Below are 27,407 nucleotides of genomic sequence, written 5' to 3'. Positions count from 1 at the left end.
AAGAAATATTTATTAAAAAAAAATATCTCTTTGAAAATACCAAGATAGTTTGCAATTTCCCATTCTGAATTCCTAGCCCATTGCCAATTACATTTAAACAGAATAAATCATTGGAAATTTGTCGTAACTTTGATTTTCTGGTTTTTGTATCGCGATTCGATATATAATTTGTTCGTGGGCTGTGGCAACTATTCATTCCCACGGTGCTTGGCTCCGAAGTGTCGGTTTCTCCTATTGAGTTACTCCTTCCAGTGGCCCCGCTGACCAGAGCAATCAAAGGATTCTCCTTTGTGGCCTCTGGCACCTTGACGCCTTCGTAGGATCCCTCACCTATTTTCTAATTTTCCTGCTGGCAAATTCAATTAGTTCCGCCTGCGCCGGTCGGTCAAGTTGCGTACCCTCAATCAATTTCCATTTATTCGAGCAACAATGGGCACGAGTGGGAGGTGCTCTCATTATGCTGTCAGCTTAATTATTATTTTGACATCGCCAGCTGTACATTTAATTACTGGGAATATTTCCATCGCTAACCTGGACTACAGAGGTACAACTGAGCAATTGCCTTGGTTTTGGTTTACTTTTCAGCACTTTTAGCTTTGTTGTTTACTCGGCGGTTGCTATTGTTTCCCCTGATTTTCCTGGGAAGAAACTTCTGCGAGAGTTGTATTCCCCGTGCTTTGCTTGGATAAGCCTTTACTGCCCGTATTTATTTTAGTTTTCTACCCTAAAAATAAAAAAAACAGTGTCGGCGGACGTTTATTCTGAGAATTCGAGCGACTGCAAAACTTCGGGGAATGAACACAGTCATAAAAATACCTAAATGCAACTTTCAAATGCAAATTTAAAAAATGTATTATAAATTAGCGATGCAAAATTTGCTTAAAGTTTTTGTTCGCTTCTTAATTTGGGCTTGTGGTTTTTAGGAATGATTATTTGGGTTTTGTAAGTATGAGTTATTTTAGCAAATCATTTCCACCACAGTTGTCTTTCAGATGCTCCTGAAATTATCTGTGAACTAAAGCATTCGTTATTAACGTACCTTAGACCTAGTTGCTTGTAAATTAAACATCAAAAGGCTTGACTGAATAGAAAAGAGAAGAAAAAGTAAAAGGCTCCTCATTCCAACTTCTGTTTCGTCCATTCATCTCGACGTTTACTAGTGTCTGCTGCTGCTGCAAATTAACAACATACATCATTGACCTGTAATCCGGAAAACAGGCAGCCAGAGCCGCAGACCCGTAGTCGCTGCCGTATTCGTACGTAAACCCGGAGTCGATGCCAAACTGCCGGATGGCGTCCGGCTTTGGATTTGGCCTCCGTTTAGTTTCGAATGACGCTTGGCATATCCGATGATCCGAGGGAATTGCCAAAGGTTTTACCGCCTTTGGGCAATACCTCTTAGTCGAAACTAACTAGTCCTCGGACATTAAAAAGAAATTCATTTTTGGTGTTATTTTACACTTATTCACCGTAGCTCCTTTCACATATTGTTTTGTAAGGTATTGAGAAAAAAGCATGGGGAGCACACAGTAATAAATTTTAGCAAATGCCAATTGGACATACCCAAGATAATCCGCAACCGGAAATACCAAACTATGCGGAAGACAAACAAAATGTTAACAATATGTTAACTCGAGCGGAAATATCACTTAGGAGCTACACGAATTCGGACACGGACAGCCAGCTTCTGACTTTCGTTTCGACCAGCAAAAAAAGATAACGAAAAATCGTCGAAAACAGAAACGAGACTTTGGGCTCGGGGCAATGGCTTCTGAGCTAGAAAAAGGCGGAAAGAATGTGTCAATAATGACTAATGGCCAAGTCGGAACCGGAGTTGGCTAAAATGGGGTTTTCCCTGCTGGCTGAAGACTTCTATTCCTATTCCTATTTATTTTTGCATATTTTTGAGGGCTGGCATTCGAGCTGCTCGTGATGTCAAAATGATGTGGGCTTTACCTTTTCTTTTTGTATTTTCCGAGAGCCCTTGTTGTTCCCTGTTGGGACCCGCTTTTAATTTGAAATTCACAGAAGGCGAAACTTTTCCCGAGAATGGTGACCCAATTTGGAATGAAATTCACTCGGCTTTAAGAGTCGGACATATCAGAATAAATTTTTTGTATTCCCAGTTGCAATCGCCCGGCTGTCGACAAGCAAAGCAACATTTAATTAATTTAGGCTTATATACTCGAATTCGGCTAACGAGAAGATTTCGACAAGTGCGAGCCTGGTAATGAAATCTAGTATTAAACAGCAAAATGTTTGCCTTAAAAAAATGCCCATCTGCTTACTTTAAGTACCCGAGAAAGCCAACAAGTTTAGTTATGATATGGTTTAATACATTTAAAGCTCAATTTAATATTGTTAACTGTATGCTGATGAACATTTTTTAACAGCTTTATGTATCGAAAATATAAAATATGTTAAAAAAATGTTAACCAGACTAATCAAGTTTAATAAAAAGAAACGAAGCAGTGATTCAAGTTGATGATACACAAAATTTCGTTACTAAAAAATTCCAATTGCACGCTTTATTTAAATCAAGCAAATTGACATTATTCGGGGAAATCGTTCTTTGATTGCCAATGCGACAATCATCGGTGCAAACACAAACACATCATTAGGAAAAAGTGAGCAAAGTATCGAAGCTCATTATGTGAAACACTCCCTTAAGAAGCTTTTCATCGTAAAAAGAACACGTGCCTGTTTTCATTCGGTTCGGGATAAAAATAAAACATTGCTCGCTGGCCAATTGGCAAATCTTTGTGGTCTGCATCCCACAATTATGGAGAGAAAATGAAATGCTCATCTGTCGTCAAAAAAAAGCACGAAGGAACAGGAGAAAAATGGCCCAAGGACCCAAAAAAAATTCCAGAAAAAAAAGAACTAAAGAGCCAGCGTGGAAATGGGCTAGATGAGGAGGCATAAATAACTATGTCCGCCCAAAGTAAACAGAAATAAAAGCGGGGCAAACACAACAAACTCAAATTACACACCGAAATGCTGGCGGTTGGAGAAGAGTGGCTGGTTTTTCTGGCTGAAAGGGCGGGCATTTCGAGGGGATTGCCGAAAAGTAGGCAACTAATGTTCGCAAATGTTTGCCTGGATTTGCTCTGGTCTAGTCTGCTTTCCATTCCCAGCCATATCCCAGCTATGCAGGTGAGGCATTCTCCTACCTCAGCTACCTTTGCTTTTCCTTCCGGTGTGTGCTTATGTAATTAATGTTTTCCTGCTGGTCCAGGTCCGGCAGAAACAGCCGGAACTGGAAGTGTGAGCCCAAAAAGTTTGCTCCCAACAGGAAATTGTTATTGTTTTGTCGCCTTAGAAAAGCAAAGAGCAGCAGAGCAACGCCAGAAAACCAAAAGTCAATTGCAAGATACCCTATTTCTGAGTTACGTCTTAGGGAAATTTAGAAGTATGCCATTTTGCTGATACAATTTCAATGAAATACCAAGGACAGATATATTGCCATTTTGCTGATACAATTTCAATGAAATACCAAGGACAGATATATTTTTAAAAATTTTAAGTATCTAAAAATCTATTATTTAGATAATCCAAAAACTATCTTAAAGCTAAACCAATTTATTAAAACTATAAAAAATATACACATGTCATACCATCCCTTTTATTTATTACTTATGAATAAATGTTGAAGATGCTCAAAACACTTGTTAAGAAATAAGGAAGCTTTTAAAGATTCTGCTCCAAAATATTTCTTAACAAAAATATCTAGTAGCAATCCATTGCATTAAAATCGGAAGTGGGGGTAATCTGGGTTTGTCCCATACTCAAGTGGAGCTATGGTTATCCCGGTCAGGTCATTGACTCCAAGTCCGCCCATTAAAGCTCGTCCTTCTGCGTGTGTGGATGGGTAATTAAGATAACATCCCAGGGCGTTGAAATGCGAGACGAAAAACGATTTCTTGTTTGTCATTAGGCTTATGCGGCTATGGTGAGCCTCAGCCAAAATGATTTCCCGGATTTTCCCGGAACTCGGTCGGCTTAAAGTCCCATTTTCAGGCATCTCCTTACGGCGATTGCTTATTCCCGACAGCGTGCCATATTTTTCAATAAGCACAATTGACACCCACTCGACCAGGGAGTGGCCAATGGCCATCCTGGACAGGGACGAGGTCCTTTGACAGTTTCCCGGGCCTGGGCTAATTTACGCCTTCAATTTGTACTGGCCGAGCACTTGTTATAATTGATGGCCAGTCGAGAACAGTCGCTCACTGAGACGAAATTCCATTAACGTTATGGGCTCACATCCTTGCTGGAGTAATTAAATAAATTGACATCCAAATCGTAGCATAACATGTTTCGTTTCGTTATAATTGTTATATGGCATATAAAATATGCATATGTTGTATACTATTTTTTCAGTGCATCCTTAAGGCGGAAAAGGCAGTCAGTGTGGAGCAGGAGGCGTCGAGCTTACCCGCTGGCTAGTAATTTACTTGTCCTTGCTTTCCCGCCTTTTCCTAGGTGACGGCTAAAAGCAGACCAGAACCCACCCAGTGGAGAACACTCCATATATCGCATATGTATATGAGCAGCATATTTCAGGCATTTTTATGGCTCTAGAGTAGAATCATAAATATAGGAATTGGAAAGGGAAAGGGAAAGGGAAAAGTGAAGGAAGATGGCAAACGGAATCCACGGCATGTGGCGTTGTTTACGGATGAAACTGCCTGACCATGGGGTTCCTAGTACCCCAGCTATTTGGCGCCTGGTTTCCTAATCTCTCCTCTTTCCAATATTCATCATCATCTTTGTCGAAAAAGTGTTACGAAAATGTTGATCGATTCGAGTTTGACTTTTATGCCCGCTGCGTGTTTGTCGCTTGCAAGGGAACTTTCTTTTTAGGGGTTGAGTAGCTGGTGTAGCCACCAGCCCTACCCTAAAACCCTAAACCCTAAAATATATATACAAAAAAATAGTGAAGATAATCTGTCTTACTGCAAAGCGCAACATTCGATATTCTATGACAATCTTTTTCTATTTTTATTTGTTATTTAAAGACTAATCTTATTTCGACACAGTGAAAATGAAAAGTTTTACTTATATCTAAATATACAAATCACCAGAAGAGCATCCACAGACCGCGTTTGCTCACCATTGTTTATTTTGTATCCTTCGCTGTTAATATTTTTTCGCAAGCTGGCTTAATCATCAATCATTTGGTGACCGTCTTATTCCACAGAATGCCATACAAAGGCTTTTCAAATTTGTTTCTGAGTTGCCACGTTCTGGTCTTGAATCGCAGCCAAGTATTCGGATGGAAAATGCATTTGGGCCCCAATTACTATAACTAAAGAAGCAACTCCTTGAAAATTTACGGTCCAACTCAGCGACTTTGGACTTTTCAGCAATTTGCAAATGCAGCAAAGTAGAAGAGGTGAATCGGAATAGTTTTAGTGTGCAAAATGCCTGGCGCTCCTGTGGCCGCAAAACAAAAATTGCGGAAAAACTTTCAATTTGGTCAGAAGCAAGTATCGGAATCGTGGCAATCATCAGCCAGCAACAAAAGAAGAAATCATAAAACACAAGCCAAACGGCGAGGGCTCCACCAAATGGAGCACACTCGAGAGGGCTGGCAAAGTGGATGAAAATGCTCGAGAACTTTTCAATTTGGTGGCAAAATTTGCGCAATTTCCTCCCTGGCTGTTCGGGCAAGAAAGGGTTAAACTTCCTCCGTATCCACATCAACATCCACATCGAAAGCTGCAAGTGTCAGTGGGGAAATTATGAATTGCTTAAAGTTGCTCAACCGCTTTTGTGGGTGCCCCTAACGAGGTTATTCAGTTTGCATACAAATTTGCATTAAATATGCACTTTATTGATGAGTGCGATTGCTCTGAGAGCCAAAACTTTTTAAATAACTGAACAGAGGGTACAAAATCAATAATATCTAGCAACAAGAGAACAAAGCAACGATGGGAACAATTCGAATTTCGGGTTTCATGGCCAATTTAAATTCGCATATTCACAAATTCATAGGTGTATAGGTATTTTAGATTATTTCAGCGTCTGGCACGATCCACCTGGCTATGCCTTCAGCTTTTTTCCTATAAATGATTCGCATTTGGGTTTGTATTCATTGAAATGTGTATTTAAGTGCGGTATTTGTTTAGGCAACGTCATTATCCGACTGATTGAGGTGCTAATGTATTTATAAAGCGACTTGGATTTATTTTTAGCCGCGAATGAAATCCGTTTCTACCGCAGCTGGATGCCTTTTTATCTGTTCATTTTCATTGCCCGATTTATGAAGTGTGAAGCATTAATTTGATTTCGTATGTAGATCCGAATAAATTAGGTCAAAATGTGCACGATTTACTGGGCAATTCTTTGAAGTCTGCGCCATGGATACACCTTCACTGTGACTTTGAAAATGCACAGATAGCGTCCGAAGATGTAGTTACATGTTTTCATAATTCAACCGACAGCTGAGTTTTTCCATCAATATGCCAATAACTTGCCTGTCTGCCAACCAGCCAGTGGCGTGGAGCCCATAGTAAGTGCTTTTCCAGCTCTGCCCTGACCTTAAACTTCAACTGGCAACTGGCTGGTGCTTGCAAGTGAGATGGCAGGGGGCAACCCATTACGAATGCGATTTCCCATTAAAACTCTTCAAGTGGCCGCGCATATGGCTATGTGCATCAGAATGCAGCCGGGCTCCACATAATTCCCTGCTTTGGATCCTGCTCTGCCTGCTAATGAAGTCCAGGTCCATCAATATGCCACCTATGTGCTTGAAGATGACCTTCTGCAAGTGCAAGTAAAAGCATGACTGACGTGAAAAACGATTGGAAAACTATCTTTCCCTAGCCCTAAGGAAAGTTAGGAGGTGTGACTATAATGCATTTTTCATTAAATTTTCCATTACGGTTTGTTAGTTTAAGGTTGAAAAGTTTCATTCCTAGCATCCGAGCTTGATTTTAGAACTCTGTAATAATCGAGTTAGCATTATCGCCTTTTCTTGCAAGATGAATATTTACTCAATTTTCTTACTTTTATAATGCAACATCTGTCGGAAAAGTCATTGTCCTTTGGGTAGTTTTCCCACTTTCTCCCCCGTTCCTGCCACTACAATTTCTTTGCTTGTCAGTTCTAGACTTTATGTTGCTTCCTTTGCTTTTCCTTTATTCAGGTTTTTGTGAAGCTTTCATTATATGCTCCGGAGTTTTTCATTGCATTTTCTTTGCAATGTTTTTGTATTTTTGTATTGCCTTTATACTCGTGTGCTGCAGATGTGGGGAATGGTCAAAAGCAGTTGCACATTAGACGAAGCATGAAAATAGTTTTTGTTTGTGTGTTGACAATTCTTTCGTTGCTTGTCTTCATTTTAAATGGAAACGATACACCATTCCTATATATAATTGTATACTTATGTATCACGCACGACCTAACAATCCGAAACATATGAAATCAAGAAAGAAAAGCATTCCTTGTGAAGGTAAACAAACAATTATTGTAAAGAAAACCATTCTCTGAAAGCTTGTGCATTCTTTTAAAATATTATTTATTTGTATTTCGATTTTTAAGCACTTACGTTTAGCTTCAATCAAGTTACACTTAAAATTGAAAAATGTTACATTTATATCTTTGGTTTTCTTCGTTTACCTGTATTTTTTGGACAATAATACATATTTTTATTTTATTTTATTATAAAAGGTATGCATAAGCCTATTTTACTTCCAAAAGTACAAATACAAATAAGGAGAAGTGTTTTTCCACATCCCCAACGATAATTCGGGCTTTTGTTTACAATAATTAAGTCAAAGTCGAAGATTACTGTGAGTTTGTTTGAACAGTTTTATTGTACAACTATTGTGTGTAACGCAAACAATAAAGGAGAATTCTATTGGAATTGTATTTGTTTACTATCTTTTTACACTATTTAATATTTATGGCCACAAAGTGTGTTGGTATGACTTCATTTGCATTCACTGAATTGAATTATCATCATTGAATGCACAATTGAGTTAATGCACGCATGTGTTTAAAAACACGATTAGCTTAATGTAAAATAAAATATACACAGCTAATTAATCTTCGTTTAAGATTATTGTTATGAATCGTTATGCAAATTGTTCATTTTACCGTTCATGGTTTTTTTAACAATCACATTGCAGTTTAATTCGATTTGTAGAGCTTATATTGAGTACTTTTAAAGTTTTATTTCCAATGGAATTATTTGCATTTATGGAATATTTTTTGTTTTACATTTTTACTTTAGTGAATCCTTGCAAATAGTCGACATTAAATACTAATTTAAATGTCGCTCTCCAAAGTCTTTTCTTGAACATTAAGATTAAACCTTTGGCTAACATTCGTTACTTTTTAAATTTTCAAACTGCTCCACAACCAGCTACACAAACTTATTCTAGCATACCAACGCTAAAAGGTTTTTAAGCTTATTCCAGAGGAGTATGTAAACTTGGAAACGACAATAAAAGTATGCACACTTAATTACTCTGTATGATAAACTAATACAAACACTTATCTGAAAAGCTCGCAAATGCGAAAACGTCCAAAATATGATATTAGCTACAGTTAACTGTCAGTAGAACTAGAACAACTTAAAATTACTTACCTAGCTATTTATTATTAAATCAGAACAGTATTTTATTTATTAAATATCTATTTCATATATTAATACCTACACTTTTTAAACCAATATTTAAGTACTTTTCTTATGAAAAAATGTATAAAGTTGAGAAAGTTTCGAAAAACTACTTCAGCCTGTTAGTAGGGATAAAAATACCAACAGCTTATTATATAGATAATTTATAATAAGCAAAGGATTATTTAGTCGGGCTTTTAAAAATTCCTTGTTGCTGAGATTCGATCTTATAAAAATGGGATTCAATTTACCCGTTTTCGCGTAGCTCGGCCCTAATGGTATAAAATTTTAATATCATTTCAAACGACCTATAGCAAGCACTCCGAGTGCCTCAACAGCTGGCGATCGACGGCCACATCGAGTTCCAGCTCCACCTGCGAATCTCACCTCCGGGCGATGAAGACCACCGTTTCCAGGGGCATCGAGGAAGCCCGGTCTTATAAGTCCGTGTGGAGCACGGGTGGCTTACAGTTGTTGGTCTCCGCATTGACCACCAGCACTGTGGCCGGACTGCCCACCTGGATCTCGGCTGGCACCTGTTGCACTGGCGGCTGGAGACAGGTTACTGCATCCGTGCCCGTCGTGGTGGTTGTCGTCGTAGTTGTAGTGGCCATCGGAGCATTGTTGTTCCTCGCCGCCGCCAAGGACTTCTTCTTGGTTTGTGCCCCACGTTGGGCGCCACCTTTTCCATTGCCCCCGAGAAGCCGCTCCGATTGCCTGCCCTTGCCGAACTTGGGGAAGAAACTGTTCTCCAGCTGCAACTGGGCATTTACATCCTTGCGTGCCGCACATGTGCAGGCCTTCATGAAGCTCTTCTTGAAGTTGTCGCTCAGGAAGGCGTACAGGATGGGGTTCATGGCCGAGTTGGAGTAGCTGAGGCATCCGCAGGCCAGGAAGACGGCCAGCTCCAGGCGAGATGCACATCGTTGAGGAGCGGAGCTGATCAAAGCCACCTGGAAAATGGTAAAACAAGGGGGTATTCTACAAATGCTATTTTAAAAACGTGCAGTTTATGGCAAGGCCCAAACATTTATTAATTTTTATACCTAATAAAACCCTACAAGTAACTAACAAAAAATTTTAAAAGCAATCTTAAAGGAAAAAATAATAAGGTACTGCACTTGTGTTTTGCAGTTCACAAAGATAATCTGTTTGATACCAGTACATACTGCAATGTATACAATTATTCACCTGTGAAATCCAGTGCGGAAGCCAACAGAATATGTACGCACTTATGACCTGCAGAGTGGAAGAAATATATTGTATAATCATATTATTATAATTATTTAATAAACGTCTTAGTATTAAAAATTGAATGAAATGAAAATTATTCGGCCTTATACTAGATAATTATATGGTGGAATAGCTTAGCAAGTAAGTGCAAAATGACTCTAATTTGAATAATTGGTTGTTGATACTGAAAATATCATATTATATATCAAATTAAAATATTTCATATTAGTATAGCCATTATAAATATGATTTTTCTACTTTTAGTCTGAAGGAAATACAAATTTGAAAGCCAGGGTAAATTCCAGAAATTGGCAAAATGTTGTATGTATATTATTACCGTGAGCACCAGTTTGGTGACCTTTCTGTGGGAGCGCTTCTTCTCCTTCGACTTGTGCTTCGGCCCCACGGTGTGTAGTTTCCTGATCACCAGGCAGTAGAACACCAGGATGAAGGTCAGCGGAGTGGCGAATCCCAGGACCAGGGAGTACAAAATGAAGGTGGAGTCGGTGTGCGAGTTCTGCGTGTCTGGCCATTCGATGTTGCAGGACACATTCCCATTGCTGGACTGCACTGTGCTGGCAAAAAGGATAACCGGCAGCATGAGCAGCACGGATGTCATCCAGGCGAAGGCCGATACCAACTTGGATACGAAGGGCGTTCGGTAGCGGGGCGAGGATATGGGATGGCACACGGCTATGTAGCGATCCGCCGACATGATCAGCAGGAAGATGGAGGAGGTGAAGGAGGTGATGGAGGTGCTCACCATGTAGGCCTTGCACATGTAGTTGCCGAAGGGCCAATTGCCCACCTGCATGGTGTACAGAAGGAAGGGAATGCCGATCAGGAAGCACTCGTCCGCGATGGCCAGATTCAGGATGTATATGTTGGTCACGGTCTGCATCTTGGAGAACCTCATCACCACATAGATCACCAGGGTGTTGCCGAACAGTCCGATGATGCAGACCAGTGCATACAGGATCATCGTGATGAGCTTCAGGATGAAGTTGTAGCTGTACGAACAGTCCGCACCATCATCGTCGTACTCCAAATAGTGACTGCCATTCTCCTGCGTCGGTCGATTCCTGTGGTCCAGGTGGGGTCGCACACTGGGCACCATTGTCTCATTCATAGTGCCATTTATGGATGGATACGACGCGGACTCCACGGACTCTGCGGGCTCCACGGACTCCAGTTGCTGCGGAGTGGTTCCATTTGGCGCCACTGCCAGCTGCTCTGTGGGCGTTATTAAGCTCGTTAGTGTCATCGCTGTCAGCACAAATAACAGAATGCCCGAATGGGCACAGCCATTGGTAGCGATGGTGGTCCTTTTGCTGCTGTTTCTGCGGCTTGCAGCTGCCCCATTTGGTGTCGAGTGTCCTTCCATGATGGCTTTCCCGCCCAGACATCCTCCTCCTCGCCACCAACCACCTTCCATTTCGATTCGGATTCTGTGGCTGACGGCTAATTTCCAGTTGGTATGTGGCAGTCAGTGCGACAATGCATGCTAAACCAGCTAAATGGCAAATATTTTAATTTGCTTTCCATACTTTATGCCTGTGACGTCACATGTTGCACGTTGCGGTTTCTGCAATGAAGTGATGTGGAAGCCCGAGAAGTATTAATTAGTTACGACCAACGGGTTTCAGCAAACAAACATACATGATACATATACATATATAGTGAGATATTTGCTTTAAAGAACGTAAATATTTGAAGAAGAATTTTCAGATTTGTGCAGCACTCACATAGAATTTAAGGTCTTACTAGCTATTTCGGAATTATGATTATGGCTTAATACAAATTTATGAAAGCAGATATTAAGCAGATTCTAGTTTCTGTTATGTTTATTCTCACGGTGTTCATTTCAGTTGGTATGCAGTTGGCTCTAACAAGCGCGTATTATTTACTGACAATATTGAGCACATGCTATCAGCATTTCATAAGACTAACCCAGCCCCGCCCCACACCACACCATCCACTTCGTAGTCCTTAGTCCTTGATGTCCTGCATCATCGTGCGAACATCTTCCTGCAGACAATGCAATCAACTATATGAAATTCTGCTCGTTTGCTTGTGTTTGCCTTCTTCGCACTGCTCAGCGTGAGAAAAAATGATTCGCTTTCCGGCGGGTGAAAAATGAAAGGCGAGTGGAAAATGAAGAAAAAAACAGAGAGTAAAGCGGCACAACAAAAGTACAGCCAACAACTACACGCAATTAACTTTTTCATAAAGTGAGACCAAAAGGCGAGGCGTAACTCATATAAACTCAATTTATTGTTCGTGCCAGGACCAGAAAAATAATTAAATAGAATTTGAAATGAGTCAACAGTTTGATGGTATGAGCCCGCAATACAAGAAGTGCCTTTAAAGTTCAAACAACTTTCACTCAAATTATTCATTATTATGTAGTGCGAACAATGGCTATCACTCAGTCATTTGAAAATGATGTGTTAACTTTTATAATTGGGCTCTACAGAAATATAATATTCTGAAATGATTTATTTTTAAGTTCTCGTCGCAAAAGTTTGGCCCACAATTAATAAGCCATTTGTTTTGAGGTTTCCAAAGAACTTAAGCGTTGTAGTGAAACGTCCTCCATATGGCGTGAAACATGGAAACTTTGCGGCAGGAGAAACCACAAAACATATATACTACACAGCTCCATGAAGGTCGCAAACTTCTCGGTCAGTAGCCAAGCTAAAACTTTGGCAGACACTGGCCAAAAACACGCCAATAAGAAGTGAAGTCAAGTTTTTCGTTGGCCATAAAACCAGCAATACAACAAGCCAAGGCCAAGTGAAAGGAAATAGCCGCAGGGGCGGAAACTCCACCCACCATTCAAAGGAAAATCAAGGCAGATAGCATTTCCGTTGATTAATTAATTGGCGTAATCCTAGTTAGATAAACTGCGCGACTCGCCAAGGAATTTATGATCGCTTCGCAGTCCGGAATTAAGTGGGTCACCGGCAGCTGGGCCTAACGACCTGGCCACCCGATCGGGTTAAAGTTCAACCCACCGCATTAAGCTCCTTAATTGCCTAGATGCAGATGCTTTGATGTCAGCCACATAATAATTGGTACATTAAGGGAACTAGCGAGACGGGAATTACTACCTTATATATACATATGTATATAGTATACCCTTTCTTTCTATAGCTATAATACTGTAAAGTTATAAATACTACTTACGCCAGAAATGCACTTTTAAATAATATATTTCGTATTTTAAATAATGCTTTAATTGTTTAGGGATATCTTGCCCATACTCTTATCTATTTAAATATCCTTGCTTTACACCCAATCGGACCAAATTCAAAATGAAGTATATTCTCATCTATCTGATTGCCCAAAATGCCAAGCTGTAGCTCCAAATGAACACTTCTTTGATATTCAAAGACACGACGGAAGACTGATTTCGTAGCCTGTTTCGCCGCACCTTGATTAGACGGACATATGTGCCGATAATTATGGTATGGTCGAAAGGAGTAGAGAGGCCACTCGGAAATGTCCGAGTGACCGTGGCCGTGTCCCGTTGTCTGCTCTTGCTCACTCGACAGCCAGCTTCTGGCCGGGACAAACAAGGTTAGCAATCAATTGCTAAACATGTTGCCATTGGCGATGATGGCACCATGCCTAACAAAAGTCCGACCCCGTTTTCCACACCCGCTCACCCGCTCACCCGCTCACAAAGGACATAAAACGCTTGACTACCGATTGATCCGGCCAGTGGAGCACAAGATATGTGATTTGGGCTATTCCCTCCATGTGACTTGCGATTGGTCTGACCAAGAAAGCAGGGTTCCGGTGGCTTGCGTTATGACCAAGTGACTGATGAAACCATAATTGGCAGCAGCAGCGCCATCGTTCGCTCCTAATGAGCCAATATGACATGGCCATCCCTTGCTATATTAGCTGCAGTGAACATGCACTGTGTTCGCTTACGCAGGTAAGACTGTACAGTGTACAGTAAGACTGTACCATAAGATAGATACATTAAGGAAACCATAAATACTGTTTTTAGACCCGAAATAACCTAAATCGTTCACAAGTAGATAAATGATTAAAATTATTTTAAAAAATGTGTTCCTTGGCCATTACTAAGCTTAATGCATTTATTAACTGCTAATTTACTTGTATTGCTTAGTTTTATTGTCTACCCTAAAAAGGCTTAAAGCCTTGAGAATTAACCTTAAAATAGAATGGTGGTTAATCCAAGTCCGGATCTATTCAATTTACATTATTATTCAAATTTGATGCTGCTTAGCAAAACTTTGTTAAACTTAAGTAAAACTAAATTGGAGAACCCGACAAAATTTTATGTATTTTCTTTTTTCGTGTGAAAAATACCATTTTGTTTTTAGCGCCTTTGTTCCACCTGAGAACGGTGGGCAAACTTTAGCTGTTATCTTTCTCACTCATTGGCCAAAGTCATTGTCATGCATAGAGTTTCCCATTTTCTCCATTTTCCCCGGTTCCCCATCTTCCAGCTCGGCTTTGTTCTGGTCGTCTGTGGCATAAATTTTCACTTCTGCCGTGAAGTGCACGGTTAAGTTCCACTTAGAAGCTCTCTTTCCTTCAGCTTTTTAACTTTAGAACGCTCTGTTGATTTGTTTTTCCAAGCATATAAACCGACATGTGCTCCTTTGATTTCCGAGTGTGGAAGCCATTTGCTTAATTAAAAATTTCATGCGATCTGTTAGGCAACCCACGAACCGCAAATAAACGCCAAATCGGCTTATGTCAACTAAGTTAATTGGTAAATGCACAAAAAAAACTCACCTATACCCATCCATTAATCTCTGGAAATTGGAACGGAATCATATATACATTTGCACATGGGTGAATTAGGCCGATTGGCCAACTAATGTTTGGTGCGCTCTATCATGATTCAATTTCACATTTCACGACTGACTCTGATTAGCTGCATCCAATCGAGATGCTAAATTAAAATCAAAGTAATTAAGGAGTGACGCGTGTAATTGACTGACAGCAAACTGAGCCTGATTGCATCGGAATTAGGATTTAAACTCATTTGCTCTTATTATTTTAGTGAAATAGCTTTAATCAGTGGCCTAAGCTTAAGTTGGTTTCGAGCGGATGCACATGTCTAAAGCAGATTATATTTAATTGCATGCTTATGAGCTATGCATGATGCAGACTAAATTATTAATTGTAATACCAATGGGAATCAAATTAGTAAAGTATTTAAGCCATATTTGACTCACACCACCTATTAGAATAGATTAAATGGGTTTTTAAATATCGCTTTCTGAACAGAATAATTGGGTCAAATTCAATTCGGGTTTTAATTAAGATTTAAATATTTTAATGAATTAAATATATATATATATTTTTATGTTTTGCAATTAAAGCTCCAGACACTTCTTCAAGCTTATACTACTTGTTTAGGTTCTCATAGATTGAGTTACGGTGTCAATTTCCACACATTTATCCCCACATATACTCGCTTTAGTAGATTTGCCTCCCACTGACGCCTGACAAAATATGTTGCCATACGTTATGTATTTACACCATGACCCGACCCAGGTCTCGACTTGAATCCGTGCTCATTCGTGCGGCGGCGGAGAGATCACGTTCTCACCTGGATGCCGGATTCCGTATTCTGGATTCCGGGTGCTACGTCATTGTCGTTTGGCCAGGTCATGATTTATAAATAATTAAATATTTATTTTCGCACATCGTAAATGACGTTGGCATCCATCGATGAGATAGGGTGGTGGCGTTGGCCACGGGAAGTTTTGCTTTGCCTGTTTGTCGTTTGTTCCCCACCACCATATGCTCATTAATATTAATAAGGCGATGTTTGCGAAGGGCAGATGGCCCGGCCCTCCTCCCCTTCCCCTTTCCAACGTTTTTTCTAATATTTCCCCCCTGATTTATCCCACCTCAACAGGTGTCGACCCACACGTGTCGCCATCGCCTGACGGCCTTGCCCTTGTGGGCCAGTAATCAAGTGAAGTGCCATCGACTCGGCCGCACAAAGTTTCAGTTATACACACGGCCTTCGGCCTGGGCGTTTTCGTTTAGGCCAGAAAAGCTCGGCTCGAATCCAATTTCCATTATCCAATTTAACGCCGACATGCTCGCATAAATAAGCCTCAGTGGATAGACCAACAGTGGAGGACATAAAGATCCGGATCGCTCGGCGGGATGATACTGAACCATTTCCCGTAGAGCATTCTAATGCAAATAGCAGGGACAGCAAAATCAGGATTTATATAAATCTCTTACTCAGCAGGAAGCAGGGAGAGAACTAAATAAAATGAGCATTAAAATTGGAAAACAAATACTAATTATTACCCGAACATTTAATTTAATATTTAAAAAGTAATGCTGCAAACAGGTTTATGTATTTGTTCACCTTAACCTGGTAGAAGAGTAGCTATTACATTTTGCCTCCTATTTATGATTGTATGACTTGAAAACTCAAATTTAGCTTAAGGATTTTCCGTTAATGCAGAGGCCTTGAAAGTCCTTTCAATTGCCCTTCAAAACAATTTGGTACACAGCCCTTGAGGGAAAAATACAATTTTAACGAAAATTTTACTTCTGAGCTTTAAGTGAGTTACTGAAATATATCATATATTAACAATATGTAAACAATAGCAGTCAAAGACATGAGCAAGCATTTACCATTTTCATGAATTTTTCACCGAAACCAAAATAAAGTGCACGAAAACAAAGGAAAATGCTAAGGTAAAATAAAACGCCTACATAAAAGGCACTTTGTTAACTTTGTAAGGGGCGGGCCACGCCCCCTGGACACGCAATTTTTACAGCTACCCATTGTGTAACTGTGTGTGTATGACATTGTGTAAGGTTGGTTTCCACCGAAAAGAAAGATAAATAAAGTACAATGCTACAGAATGCTATACGGGTATCATACTCAAAAGTAAGATATACATTTAATATTTGTATAAAACGATTTTTCAGCGACTTTAATTCCGTTCAAAGGAAATCAAAAATGATGAAATGGGAATGTCATTAATGTCACTAATAATTTAGTCAAATGTATTAAATCTATAGTATACAATTTTCTTTATAGCTCTAAGGACAATAATAATGTTAACATATTTTTTTTGTATTATTACTATGATTTAGGTAGTTTTTACTGTTTTTAAGTATAATTTAATTATAACTCGTTTTAATATGCTATATTTTTTATGTCACAATAGGACAAAAATATGAGAATTGTGTGCTCAACGTTTAAAAGTCAACTTCATGCTATTTTTCCGCTTACAAATATTGTCCTTTTTTTTTTTGATCTTTTGTTGTCTCAATAACTCGATTTTTGCTGCGTTCGCCGTCCAAAAAAAAACACCAATCGATTTAGAAGGTGGCATAGCCGACCTTTTGACGATGAATTTTCACGCAGAGTGTAAAAATAAAGGAAAATGAGCCACGCGCTCTTTCAGCAACATTTAATGTCAGCGTCAACGATGTGTCACGCCCAAAGCGCCCATTTTGGTATATCCACTATGAGATTCCCCCTCACCATTTAGACAATAAATTAATTTCTGGCAAGGGGCGCGGGGAGAGCGGGGGGAGCTGAAACCAGCAACAGCAAAATCAACTCAAATCAGTGTCTAGACGAGGTTGAAAACTATGGTCGGAGGGAAATGGAAATGAAAACAGACTAAGACAGCGACAGTGCGAGGGGAAAATTCAAGGAGCTGGGAAAACTCCTGAAAAGCGCGTGCTGAATTTAAAGACAACTTAGTGGGTTCCCATATCCAGTGCGGTGGATTATTCGCTTGTGGACTTTTCCGTTTTGATTTTCATATTCATTCTGGTTATGGCTTACAGCTCGTGCGTGAGAAGAATTGTGTCACGAAATCTTAGTGCTCGGGACAAATAAGCGAGAAACACAACACCAAGATAAGTGATTTCGAATTTATGAAGGCAAAACTAAGCGAAACCATAAACGAAAATGAAGTGCATGTTTGGGAAATTAAAAAATAATAAATAATAACAGGCAATTCCCATTTTACGGTGCTTTCTTGCTATTTTATTCAGAGATTTGAGATTCAAAGATACAAAATTTCCATAGCAATGACTACTTAAATCGCCACACGAACGTATCACTTTACAGTCAGCATGAAATTGAGAAATTATTGTTGTGCTTACAGAAAGTGATACCCTTTTGCTTTTAAGATATAAAAAAATTGTTGGCAACAAACTAAAATAAAATACTAACTCTAAATCGTATGTTAACAGATTGTATATTTATTCAGCATTGATAACTGTTTTAATTTATAAACATTACCTTGATCATTTTTGCAATACTCGTATACACTTTCAGTTTTAATAGAGTACCATGAAATAACATTTATTACACACAGATAGGCACTGAAAAGTTGGGAAAGAGATGCAAATGTGTAGAATGACTGAACAATAAAATGGAAAATATGTGGATGGGGGAATGCTTGTAAAATGCCAATGGAATGTGACAAAGTTGCGAGTCGTTCACGCAGTCTATAAGAATTTTCTCCCCTCAACCATTACATCCAACCTCATCATCGGCCTTTGACTTGTAATAAAAATATGTGGAGCAAAGGATTGTTTGCAAAAAATTTGTGGACTTTTTCTGTGTTCCTTGAAGAAAAACGGGCAGCAGGACGTGATGGTGCGATAAACGGACAGTGTCCAAATAAATCGTATCGGAACAGAACATACTATACAAACAAGCCGAAATGGAGGTCAACATCGTAAAAAGCAGCGACACAGAAGCAAAACATGTTTCTGTATATAAATATGAGTAGGCAAATGGGATGGGTACAAACTAAAACCCGATATTCAGATCATTGAAATTGTTTAACCGAACGGACCCACCAAAATTATGACTTTTCGAACATGACAGAGCCTAAGTAAGTTGGCATAAAATTTATGACCACAAAATAACCGACCGACTGTTGGTTAAGTGAAACATGAACCCATAAAAACGATGACTGCGCCTCTAAATATTCCAAATGAAAACAGGAAATTCCGGCAGAAAAGAGTCCATAAATTGTTCTGGCCAAGACCGAGGCTATAAAACACGCTAAATGGTTTCGCTCTTGATGGGATTAATAAAGTTAGAAACGCAAAAGTGTCATTTGGAATAACATCTAAGGAAAATATTAGTTTTGCTTGCTTTATGCATATGCTTTACTACGGGCTTGACGGAAATCCATAATTACACAATATTCGAATGAGAAAGTATCTTAAAAAGTATCTATTATTGATAGCAATCTCATGACGTCTCCAACAATTAAGCCCCACGTTGTATGTCATTTTAAGAACAATTAATCCCACTGGAAAACTTTATGCAATCTATAGTTTGACAAAGCATTTCACTCATTTTATGTAACAGGAACTTCTCTGCTTGTCAGGCAGCAAAAACAAGGAAAACAAGACAATCCAATTTTCACCAGCAATTTCTCAATGTTTTTCTGCCTTAGAAGTTTTTTCCTATTTTCGTCGTTCAAGCTGAAAGTTTTCAATTAGTCACCCGACTGCACAATTAAATTTTTCCGCCACTCGCAAGCGACACAGATTGTTCCCATGTTTTGGCACCGAAGTCTTGCTCTCTCGAAGGACTCTTCTGAAGGACCACCTATGGAATTGAATGGAAGTAGCACCAGCCACTTGCCAACATTTATCTTCGAGTTCGTCCGCAGCAGAAGAAAATGTTAAGGGAAAGCGGAGTCAGGAGAATTTCCTCCTAGAGACCAACTTGTCGTAATTCACTGGGAGCACAAGTTTTGCCATCGATAAATTTTCCGGACTCCAAACACTTGTTGCACTTTTAAGTTTTCAATCGGCTGGATGGGCAATCCAGGGTTAGGATAGGTTTTCTAAATGGACTGATGTCAGAGTAAATCACTTTAGCCGCTAAACAGCGATTACTATTTTCGGCAAATTTCCCATTGAATTCTATAAATTTATAGGCCGCTAGATAGAAGCATGGCCAATGAAAAGCACCATATGCTATCAAAAAGGCTTAAATGCTTTTGAGCTGATATACTGTATAATCCGTTAAAATTAAGGATTGTCAACCAAACTAAAAGCCGCGCATACCAGATTATATTTAAACTATTTTATTTTGCACGAAATTCACAAAATACCGCGTTGACAGGTTCCATGATTAGCTATTAACATAAAGTGGTCGCTGCTGATTTACTATACAAAACGACGTTCATATTATGCAAACATTAGCCATCTATTTTAGCCAAGCCGACAGATCCACGCATAACTCAGGACTGCCTACCGATTTGGTCTGATGTGTGTGCCCGCAATTTTGCCCAACATTTCCATGAAACCAAGACCGGCTGGCCTGACACGATGACGTGACAGATGTTGCCGCAAAACACACTCAGAAAAAATGGTTATGCTCTCATAAAAACAATGTGCAAAGCAATATCAATATTTACGTCATTTTCAGTTCCACAAACTAAGTACAAAGTTGTTTAAAGGCTATGTGATGTTAAACTTCAATATATAAATATTTTTTTGTCTTGAATTTTAAACAAATATATTCTTGTGATTGAGGAATTTCAATGTTTTCTTTCAGTGTGTGTTTCCACAAAATGTTGTAACTCCGCTCTAATTAAAATGAATCAGCTAATGCGAACATTTTTGGCCTTTAAATGGAATTCTCAATTGGCAAGGAATTTAAATCTACTGGCAAGCAGAAATGGATGAGTTCTACGACTCAATTTGGAAATGAAACTACCACAATGATGCAGTGCCACCTAGACTACGGCGGGCAAGGCAGAGCAATTCGAGGGCGAAACGCATATGGACTGCCAAACTGAACTCGGCTTGATGAACTGACGTATCACTGCGAATCGGTATTTTGACCACTCACCCTCACCCACGCGCTGCTTTCCCTTCCAAGTGTGGAGGCACAAGGACAAGATGGACTCGACTGAATTATGCAATGGACAGCAGAAGGAACTGTAGTCCAAGCCCACTGCACACTGCGGACCCAGAAAAAAACAGTGGAAAAATGATGGAAAAAAGAAGGGGATCGATGCAAGAGAGGATATATTCATTTGCTGCGAGAGAAAAAGAGGTTTTTTGAGAGGATGTTTCATATATAGTTCCACACCTACAAAGGTTTCTGGTTATTGCTTCTGTTTGGGTAATTGCAAAATGTAATTGACGCTCTTATCCATTGCACCGATTGAAGGCAGCCACAAAGTTGTAGAGGTTAAGTGGAGTAGGGATTAACACACATTCACTTTTAAAAAAAAACCTGACTTGCTGCAGACTTATTAACAGTTTTTACCAGCAATTTAATCATGTGACCGTGAAAGTGTACAGTTTAGTCTCGTTTCATTTATGGCAAATGCGATACGCAATTGTGGGCTCATTTAAATTATTTAATTTCGGTTGGCAATCCGCGAAAAAACTTGTAATTCAATTTCAGCTCATTGGGGCCATTTCGCTTTGCCCGACCCTTTTTGTTCGCGTTTTCCATCCATTTGGGTTAGACTTTTTTAACAGCTTTCGGGAGCACCTTTGACTGAAATTTCAATTAAAAGCGTTACAGGAAGAGGCCAAGTGATAGCACTTGATGAATTTCAATGGACGAAAGAAAACCGAAAAAATTATAAATCAAAGTGGAAGCGCTTCAGAAAGGCAATGAGAGGAATTCGGAAAGGGCAGTTCAAGTGACGATAAACAACTTAAAGGGTCAGGAATGAAATTTGAATAGAACTCAGAGTTTGGCCCTATTTCATTTTACTGCCAACTTTATTTGCTCTCTGACGGCCTCGTTCCCGCAAAACTTTTTACATTTTGTTACTGTTTTTTTTTACATAATTCACATAGCACAATTAGTTCGGAAATTTTTTTCGATCAATGGTGGAGACTCACTGGGAAATTAATTTGGTTTTTGCGGCTGCTTGCTGGAAAACTTTTCCTTTTCCAATTTAGATCAATTTTTGAGCTCATTATCTGCTTCTGGTAACTTTGTGAGGGGTATTTTTTCAATGCCGAAAGTTTTAATAGATTTATAAGAGCTTAAGGAAACTTGTTTTTATCACAGTTCTATGCTTTTATCGGACGTCTTAATTTGTTGTTTTGCATAGGCTGTTAATGGGCTTTGTTTAATTTTCAGGTAAAATTAGAGCAGTGTTTGGTCATTTGGGTGCTCAACTATTAAAATCAATTTAAATTCAATTAGAATTTCTAACCGAGTGCTATCTGGTGATTGTGGGTGTCTAAGTGCATCAAACAAGGCGGCTGCCTTGAATAGAAAATTGCAATTTTAATTGTTATTTTTTTTCAATTGGGTTGCACGAACAATAACGGCTACTGTATCCACAAAAACAATAACTAAAACCAGATCCAAAGTTTGCTATCAATACAGGGAAGTATTCTGCTGAGATGGAAACTTTGATTCTACCCAGCAATTGTGTGAAAGGTGTGAAAAGAGTCTACTTTGTTTATTCTTCAAAAAAGGTAAAGAATAAGCAAATTATTTGAATGAATTATAGGGCCTTCATCTTTTACTAAACTCGTGCACAACGATACGAAACCAATCGTTTTGGTACAAGCTTTAATAGGCTCACAAAACCACAGAAATAGCGGGTATCTTGCAAGTCGTAATATCGGAAAGCAATTTCTATCTGTTTTGTTGATATAAATGCACAGATACCGCGGTAGTGTTAGTGGGGGTCTGTCTGTGTTTGCTAGTCTGCTGGTGATAACAATGTCGATTTAATTACATTTTATTGACTCCACAGCGCGGACAGAGGTGCGGGATACATCCCCGAATAACGTGCGCGTCATCGTCATAAGCTCTTATCAAATAACAGTAGCACATTATGCCGTAATAAAGATATATTTACTCATACGCAGATACGTTTGCCAGATTGTTTTTGCAGTTTAATTACTCTTTCATTCTGAGCGGTTTTTTGCGTTTCTGATGAACTTAATTTGTTTTTTCAAAAATATTTTTGCTTTCTGAGTGAAGTTGAGCGACATGATGGAAGGAAACAATTCAATTTTTTGGTTTGGCTTTTCAAATGAAAACCGTTCTGGTATATTTAATTAATAAAAATAATGAAAGACACTTGATGTATTTTGTACATCAATGAAAATAATGAAAGGCAATTTCAGCAATAAGAATTAAAGGACCTTGTTGAATATCATTACCGATAATTAAAAGTTTCACCTTGCCATTCCTTTAATAAAGCTTTCTATTAGCTTACTTTACAAAATCTTCAACATAAGAAGAAATAACTTAAATAGATGAATTATTTTGTAAATATACTCCCAATTAGTTTATAAGTGAAGTAGGCACGTTTAAAGATAAGCTAAAAAATGAATATTTCAAAATATAATTATACGCACACATGGCAAAATAGCAGAAAGCTGTTTTAAAGCAAATTATAAATTTTATGATAGTTTATCAATTTTCACAAATTTGGGCATTTAATATCGCTGCGCTCATTTATTTGCGCATATAAATGGTCGTAAATTAGGTGCAATCGAAATGTGAATAAATTTAAAGCAGAACTCGTGCTCTATAAATTTATTAGTTTTAAAAGATTGTTTCCATTGAAACTGTATATCAAATTCTTGATGAAAATATCTGGGTTATTTGACGGCAATTCTAGGACGCTTGACTTCCGAGCAATAACATATTTCATGGGCTTAGATTGTTGCTACATTGTGTGTCCTGTGCTGTTGGGATGTTCTTGTTGTTTTTTAAACTGGTGCTGGCAATAAGCACGTAATTACTCACACAAGCAAGGGCAAGTGCACAGACACGTAGATGGACTCGGAAGAGTCGCAAATACAAACACATTATGTAATTACATTTAATTATCTGCATTGAGTTTGCGGTCTCCAAAGGCGGTTCCCCTCACACTTTTGCACTCGGTGGCACCCTCTCTAGTCGTTTATTAATTTAGCCTTTTTGTCTTGCTGCTGCATTGTTGAAACGGGAGTGAATTGGCCCACATCTGAAGCGGTTCCCTACCGAAAATGGCTCAGTGAGATATTTGGCAGTCTGCCCCCAAAAGTATGCTGCAATTCACTCTGACAGCCCCTGCAGTGAAAGTTGCACTTGCATTACGAGTACAACGCTATCGGCACTAAGAATTTTGAATTCCATCTGCTTTCATGGGTGCAGCACATGCGGTGGACTCCCCTTTCATACAGTTTTCTTGACAAATTTGGCAAACCATTTCGCTGGCACATAAAGCCCTTTTCCGCCAATATAAACCAGCCACCTACATAATGAATGTGGGTACAGTAGATATTCGTAGAAGGCAGAGTTTTTTAAACATTTGTTTTATAAAAATTTGTGATAAAGTGCCAAACATTTATAAGACGAACTAGAGTTTTTCTGTGAATTTTGGGATTAGTTCAATATCACTTCTTGATTGGATGATTTTTATGTCGTTTACTGTTCGTATAACACTTTTATGACATTGCATATGCGATTTGGTCGTTTTCTTTTGTAACAAAAAGCAAGACATGCGGAACAGAAGCTACTTGTTCTGGTCTTTAAGGCTCTGCTTTTATATCTTTTTATCCTCGACTACGGAGCCTTCCCTCTTTAATATTATATAGCCCGTACTGTCTTTTGTTCAACATGATTTTTCCACCCAGACTTGGAAGTCAAAATTGGTTGTAAGAAGGACTGGTATAGTTGGGCACGCTTTAAATGAAGTTTATAAATAATAAATCAACGAAGACTGTCTGGCAGGTTATACGTTTAAAGTAGATCTCTTGCTGGCCAATTCGTAACTGCGTACATCTTTTTTTATTTACTTTTAATTTGTCGGGCTATTTATATTTTAGCTTGTGAACTGTGGCTTGAAATTGGCCTAGTGGGGAAATTTGTATCCACCATTTGATAACAATTGCTCTATAATGTTATCTCGGCCATCAAAGCGCTATCAATTGTAGAAAACATTTTTGTTTTGCCTCAGAAAAAGGGGCCCAAAAGCGAATACAAAATATGTTTACAACACAATTACGGGAACAAACAAGTTGACACCCACGCAAACAAAACAATTCAACAATTCTGCCGCATTTCAAAGCATTTTAGGAGGCAAATAAAAATCCTTGAGGTTAAAGCACAATCACACACACAGGCCAGATGGAAAGGTTTCCATCCTTCAACTCAACTCAACGCAACTCATCTCGACTCGACTCGACTCAACTCATAAGCCATATAAATTTCCGGCTGTCGTCTTTTACCGCTTCGCATAAATTTGACACTTTTTGCATTATTCGGTTTTTTGCTTTTTGTTTTCGGTATTTTGTTTACTTGTATTATGGCTTAGGGGAATCGTAACTTGTGTTTATGCACCGAACGAGAGAGAGCAGTGCCTTGGAGTTCATTTTAAGGGAGATTTATAGTACGATATGGCAGAAATAATATTTACCTTGACAAAATTGCGTTTTTCGGCAGTTTTCTTTTTTGGGAGAATTGTGAAAATTATTACTGGATAAGAGAACACGTTTCTTTGATGTGCAGTTTCTGCGTATTTCTGGTTTATTAAATATTCACGAGTTTTATTTCTTGCTTGAAATTACATTTGGTCGGGTGAGATTCGGTTATAACTAGCCGTTTAGAAAACGCTTTGATTATTTTGTTTCCACTTGACTCCAAAATCGGAAATGTTTGAGCCAAGTTCTTCAGACCGTTTCGCGAATGAATTCAAGTATTAATTTGTATTTTCTTGAAGAGCAAGGCTTTTGGACACGTTCGCATCGTTTTGTTGACAGGCAACGACTGAAGCCGCCCAAGAAATTCACTGTCTAACATCAAATACGATGATGATGATGGCCCATTGAGTGGCTAAAAGCCAGCAGCCGAACAGCTGTTCAGCTGTTCATCCGAATGGCGGTTCGTGTATCTATATGTGCTATATATCCACCTTTTCCTCGGCTACCGAAATGCGACTGTTATGCGAATTCCGATTCCGAAAATGATTTCCAGCCGACTGCTAACGCTTAACATGGCCAAGTGGGTGGTCTTTTGGCCAACAGCTTACCTGTTTGCCGGGCACTGTTAAGAAACAGTGCCTTAAATATGTTCGTTTCGCTATCATAATGGCACTAAATGTTACGCCCCACCGTGCTTATTTCTTCAACAAGGTGTTTATATTATTTAATATTAGTTTTTATGTTAATGGGTTTTTAATGCCCGCAATTCGGAGCGTTTAATGTTCATCGTTCTTTGGTTTTTCATTTGATGGTGGCCCCTTTTATGTCGGCAGCACATTTGTTTACAAACAAATCGGTTGCGTCGGGCGGAGTCAAGAACGAAAATAAATAAATACGCTGGCCAGGCCATAACAATTCCCACCAATTATCGGTAATAAGTCAGACGTCGATTTATGAAAGTGTCAATGCAATCTTTTTCGCTGTTTTCAGTTCTGTGACGTCAACGCTTTGAAATGCTCTCTCATGCATTTGTATTCCAAATAAATAATCGCCCATATTCCATTTGGCGGCGTCTTTGTTTTCGCCAGTTTTCCAGAGGCTGGGGATAGGTTGCCTTGATACCTGAAAGATGATTACTTAGATTATTTAGTTAACGCACCAGAACTCTGAGGAAATCCTAATATACTAAAATATCTAAAAATATACTAAATATGCCTGTAATGTATGGAGTACATATAATCTCTTGATAATGTATTATTCTATATAAATGTAAATACGTATAGCTTATGAACAGGTCATTGTTTCAATACAGATATTTAAATGAATTATTCATGATAATGTATTTATATGAGATAAACCTCATATAATAAAATGATAAATAACGATAAAAATGTCTTAATAGAAAAAAACAAAAAAGTACAAAAAAATTAGTAAAAATCGAAACAGCAATCGTATTCGAACATTATGCTGTTAATTGCAGATATTGTAACACATGAATGCAAATGAATAATACTTTATCGCCATTGAACATATGCAAAAGTTCTATACTCTAAAAAAAAACCTATATTAATAGAATAACTCAAAATGTAAAAACTAATTTCAAAAATCGAGAAAATGTTTTGTACTTATAGCTTTAACTCCTATTTGCTGAAATTATTTTCCTTTTGCAGTTTAGGTTTACCAACACTTCAGTTTGCCGACCTAGCAAACAATGTATTCACCATTTGCTTGTTCAGACCGGGTTCATTGGCCGGGCTTAAAAGGAAAAAATTGTTTGTTTTTTACTTTAGACTACTGTTGTCACTCGATCTGCATGGGCAATCAATTTTCGTGTATCCTTATAGAGCAGCTTACTGTTTGATCCCGCTCATGTATTAATTAACCACTGCGGTTATTTCGTTTGTTTTTATTTTTTATTCCTTTTAAGAGCGCTCACCCAGTTTATTAAAGCTGTTCATTTTTAAAGCCGCTTTGGCTCTGGCTTCACCCATAAATTCCCGATTTATACACGTTTAAAATGTTTTTACTGCAGAACACGGCGAATCCTGCAGCTCCGGAAACTGCATTAAAATGCGGAGGATGGAGGCGATAAAAAGAGGGGTACCGAGGAATGTTGTTGAATGACTCG

At 38.7% G+C, this 27,407-nt stretch overlaps 1 protein-coding gene across 1 annotated transcript; it reads right to left on the bottom strand.

Annotated features, from left to right (window-relative positions):
- Positions 1 to 8,754: 8,754 nt before the first annotated feature.
- Positions 8,755 to 25,329, bottom strand: LOC120448315 (somatostatin receptor type 2). The gene is made up of 4 exons (XM_039630263.1): positions 25,276 to 25,329; positions 10,200 to 11,447; positions 9,821 to 9,868; positions 8,755 to 9,582 (listed from the first exon to the last, which is right to left on the bottom strand). The coding sequence occupies exons 2-4, from the start codon at positions 11,295 to 11,297 to the stop codon at positions 9,067 to 9,069; spliced, it is 1,662 nt and encodes a 553-aa protein (XP_039486197.1). The 5' UTR covers positions 11,298 to 11,447; positions 25,276 to 25,329; the 3' UTR covers positions 8,755 to 9,066.
- Positions 25,330 to 27,407: the final 2,078 nt, after the last annotated feature.

This window comes from Drosophila santomea, chromosome 3L, assembly GCF_016746245.2.
Source record: "Drosophila santomea strain STO CAGO 1482 chromosome 3L, Prin_Dsan_1.1, whole genome shotgun sequence".
Lineage (NCBI taxonomy): Eukaryota > Metazoa > Arthropoda > Insecta > Diptera > Drosophilidae > Drosophila > Drosophila santomea.
Note: the sequence above shows the minus strand (reverse complement) of the source record. Positions and strands in the feature narration are given on the sequence as shown.

Excerpts from the sequence above, each read along its gene's own strand:
- LOC120448315 (XM_039630263.1), bottom strand. The coding sequence starts at position 11,297 with ATGGAAGGTGGTTGGTGGCGAGGAGGAGGATGTCTGGGCGGGAAAGCC. Across the intron at positions 9,869-10,199 it reads TCACCAAACTGGTGCTCACG|GTCATAAGTGCGTACATATT; the intron begins GTAATAATATAC and ends TCCACTCTGCAG. Across the intron at positions 9,583-9,820 it reads TTCCGCACTGGATTTCACAG|GTGGCTTTGATCAGCTCCGC; the intron begins GTGAATAATTGT and ends ACCATTTTCCAG.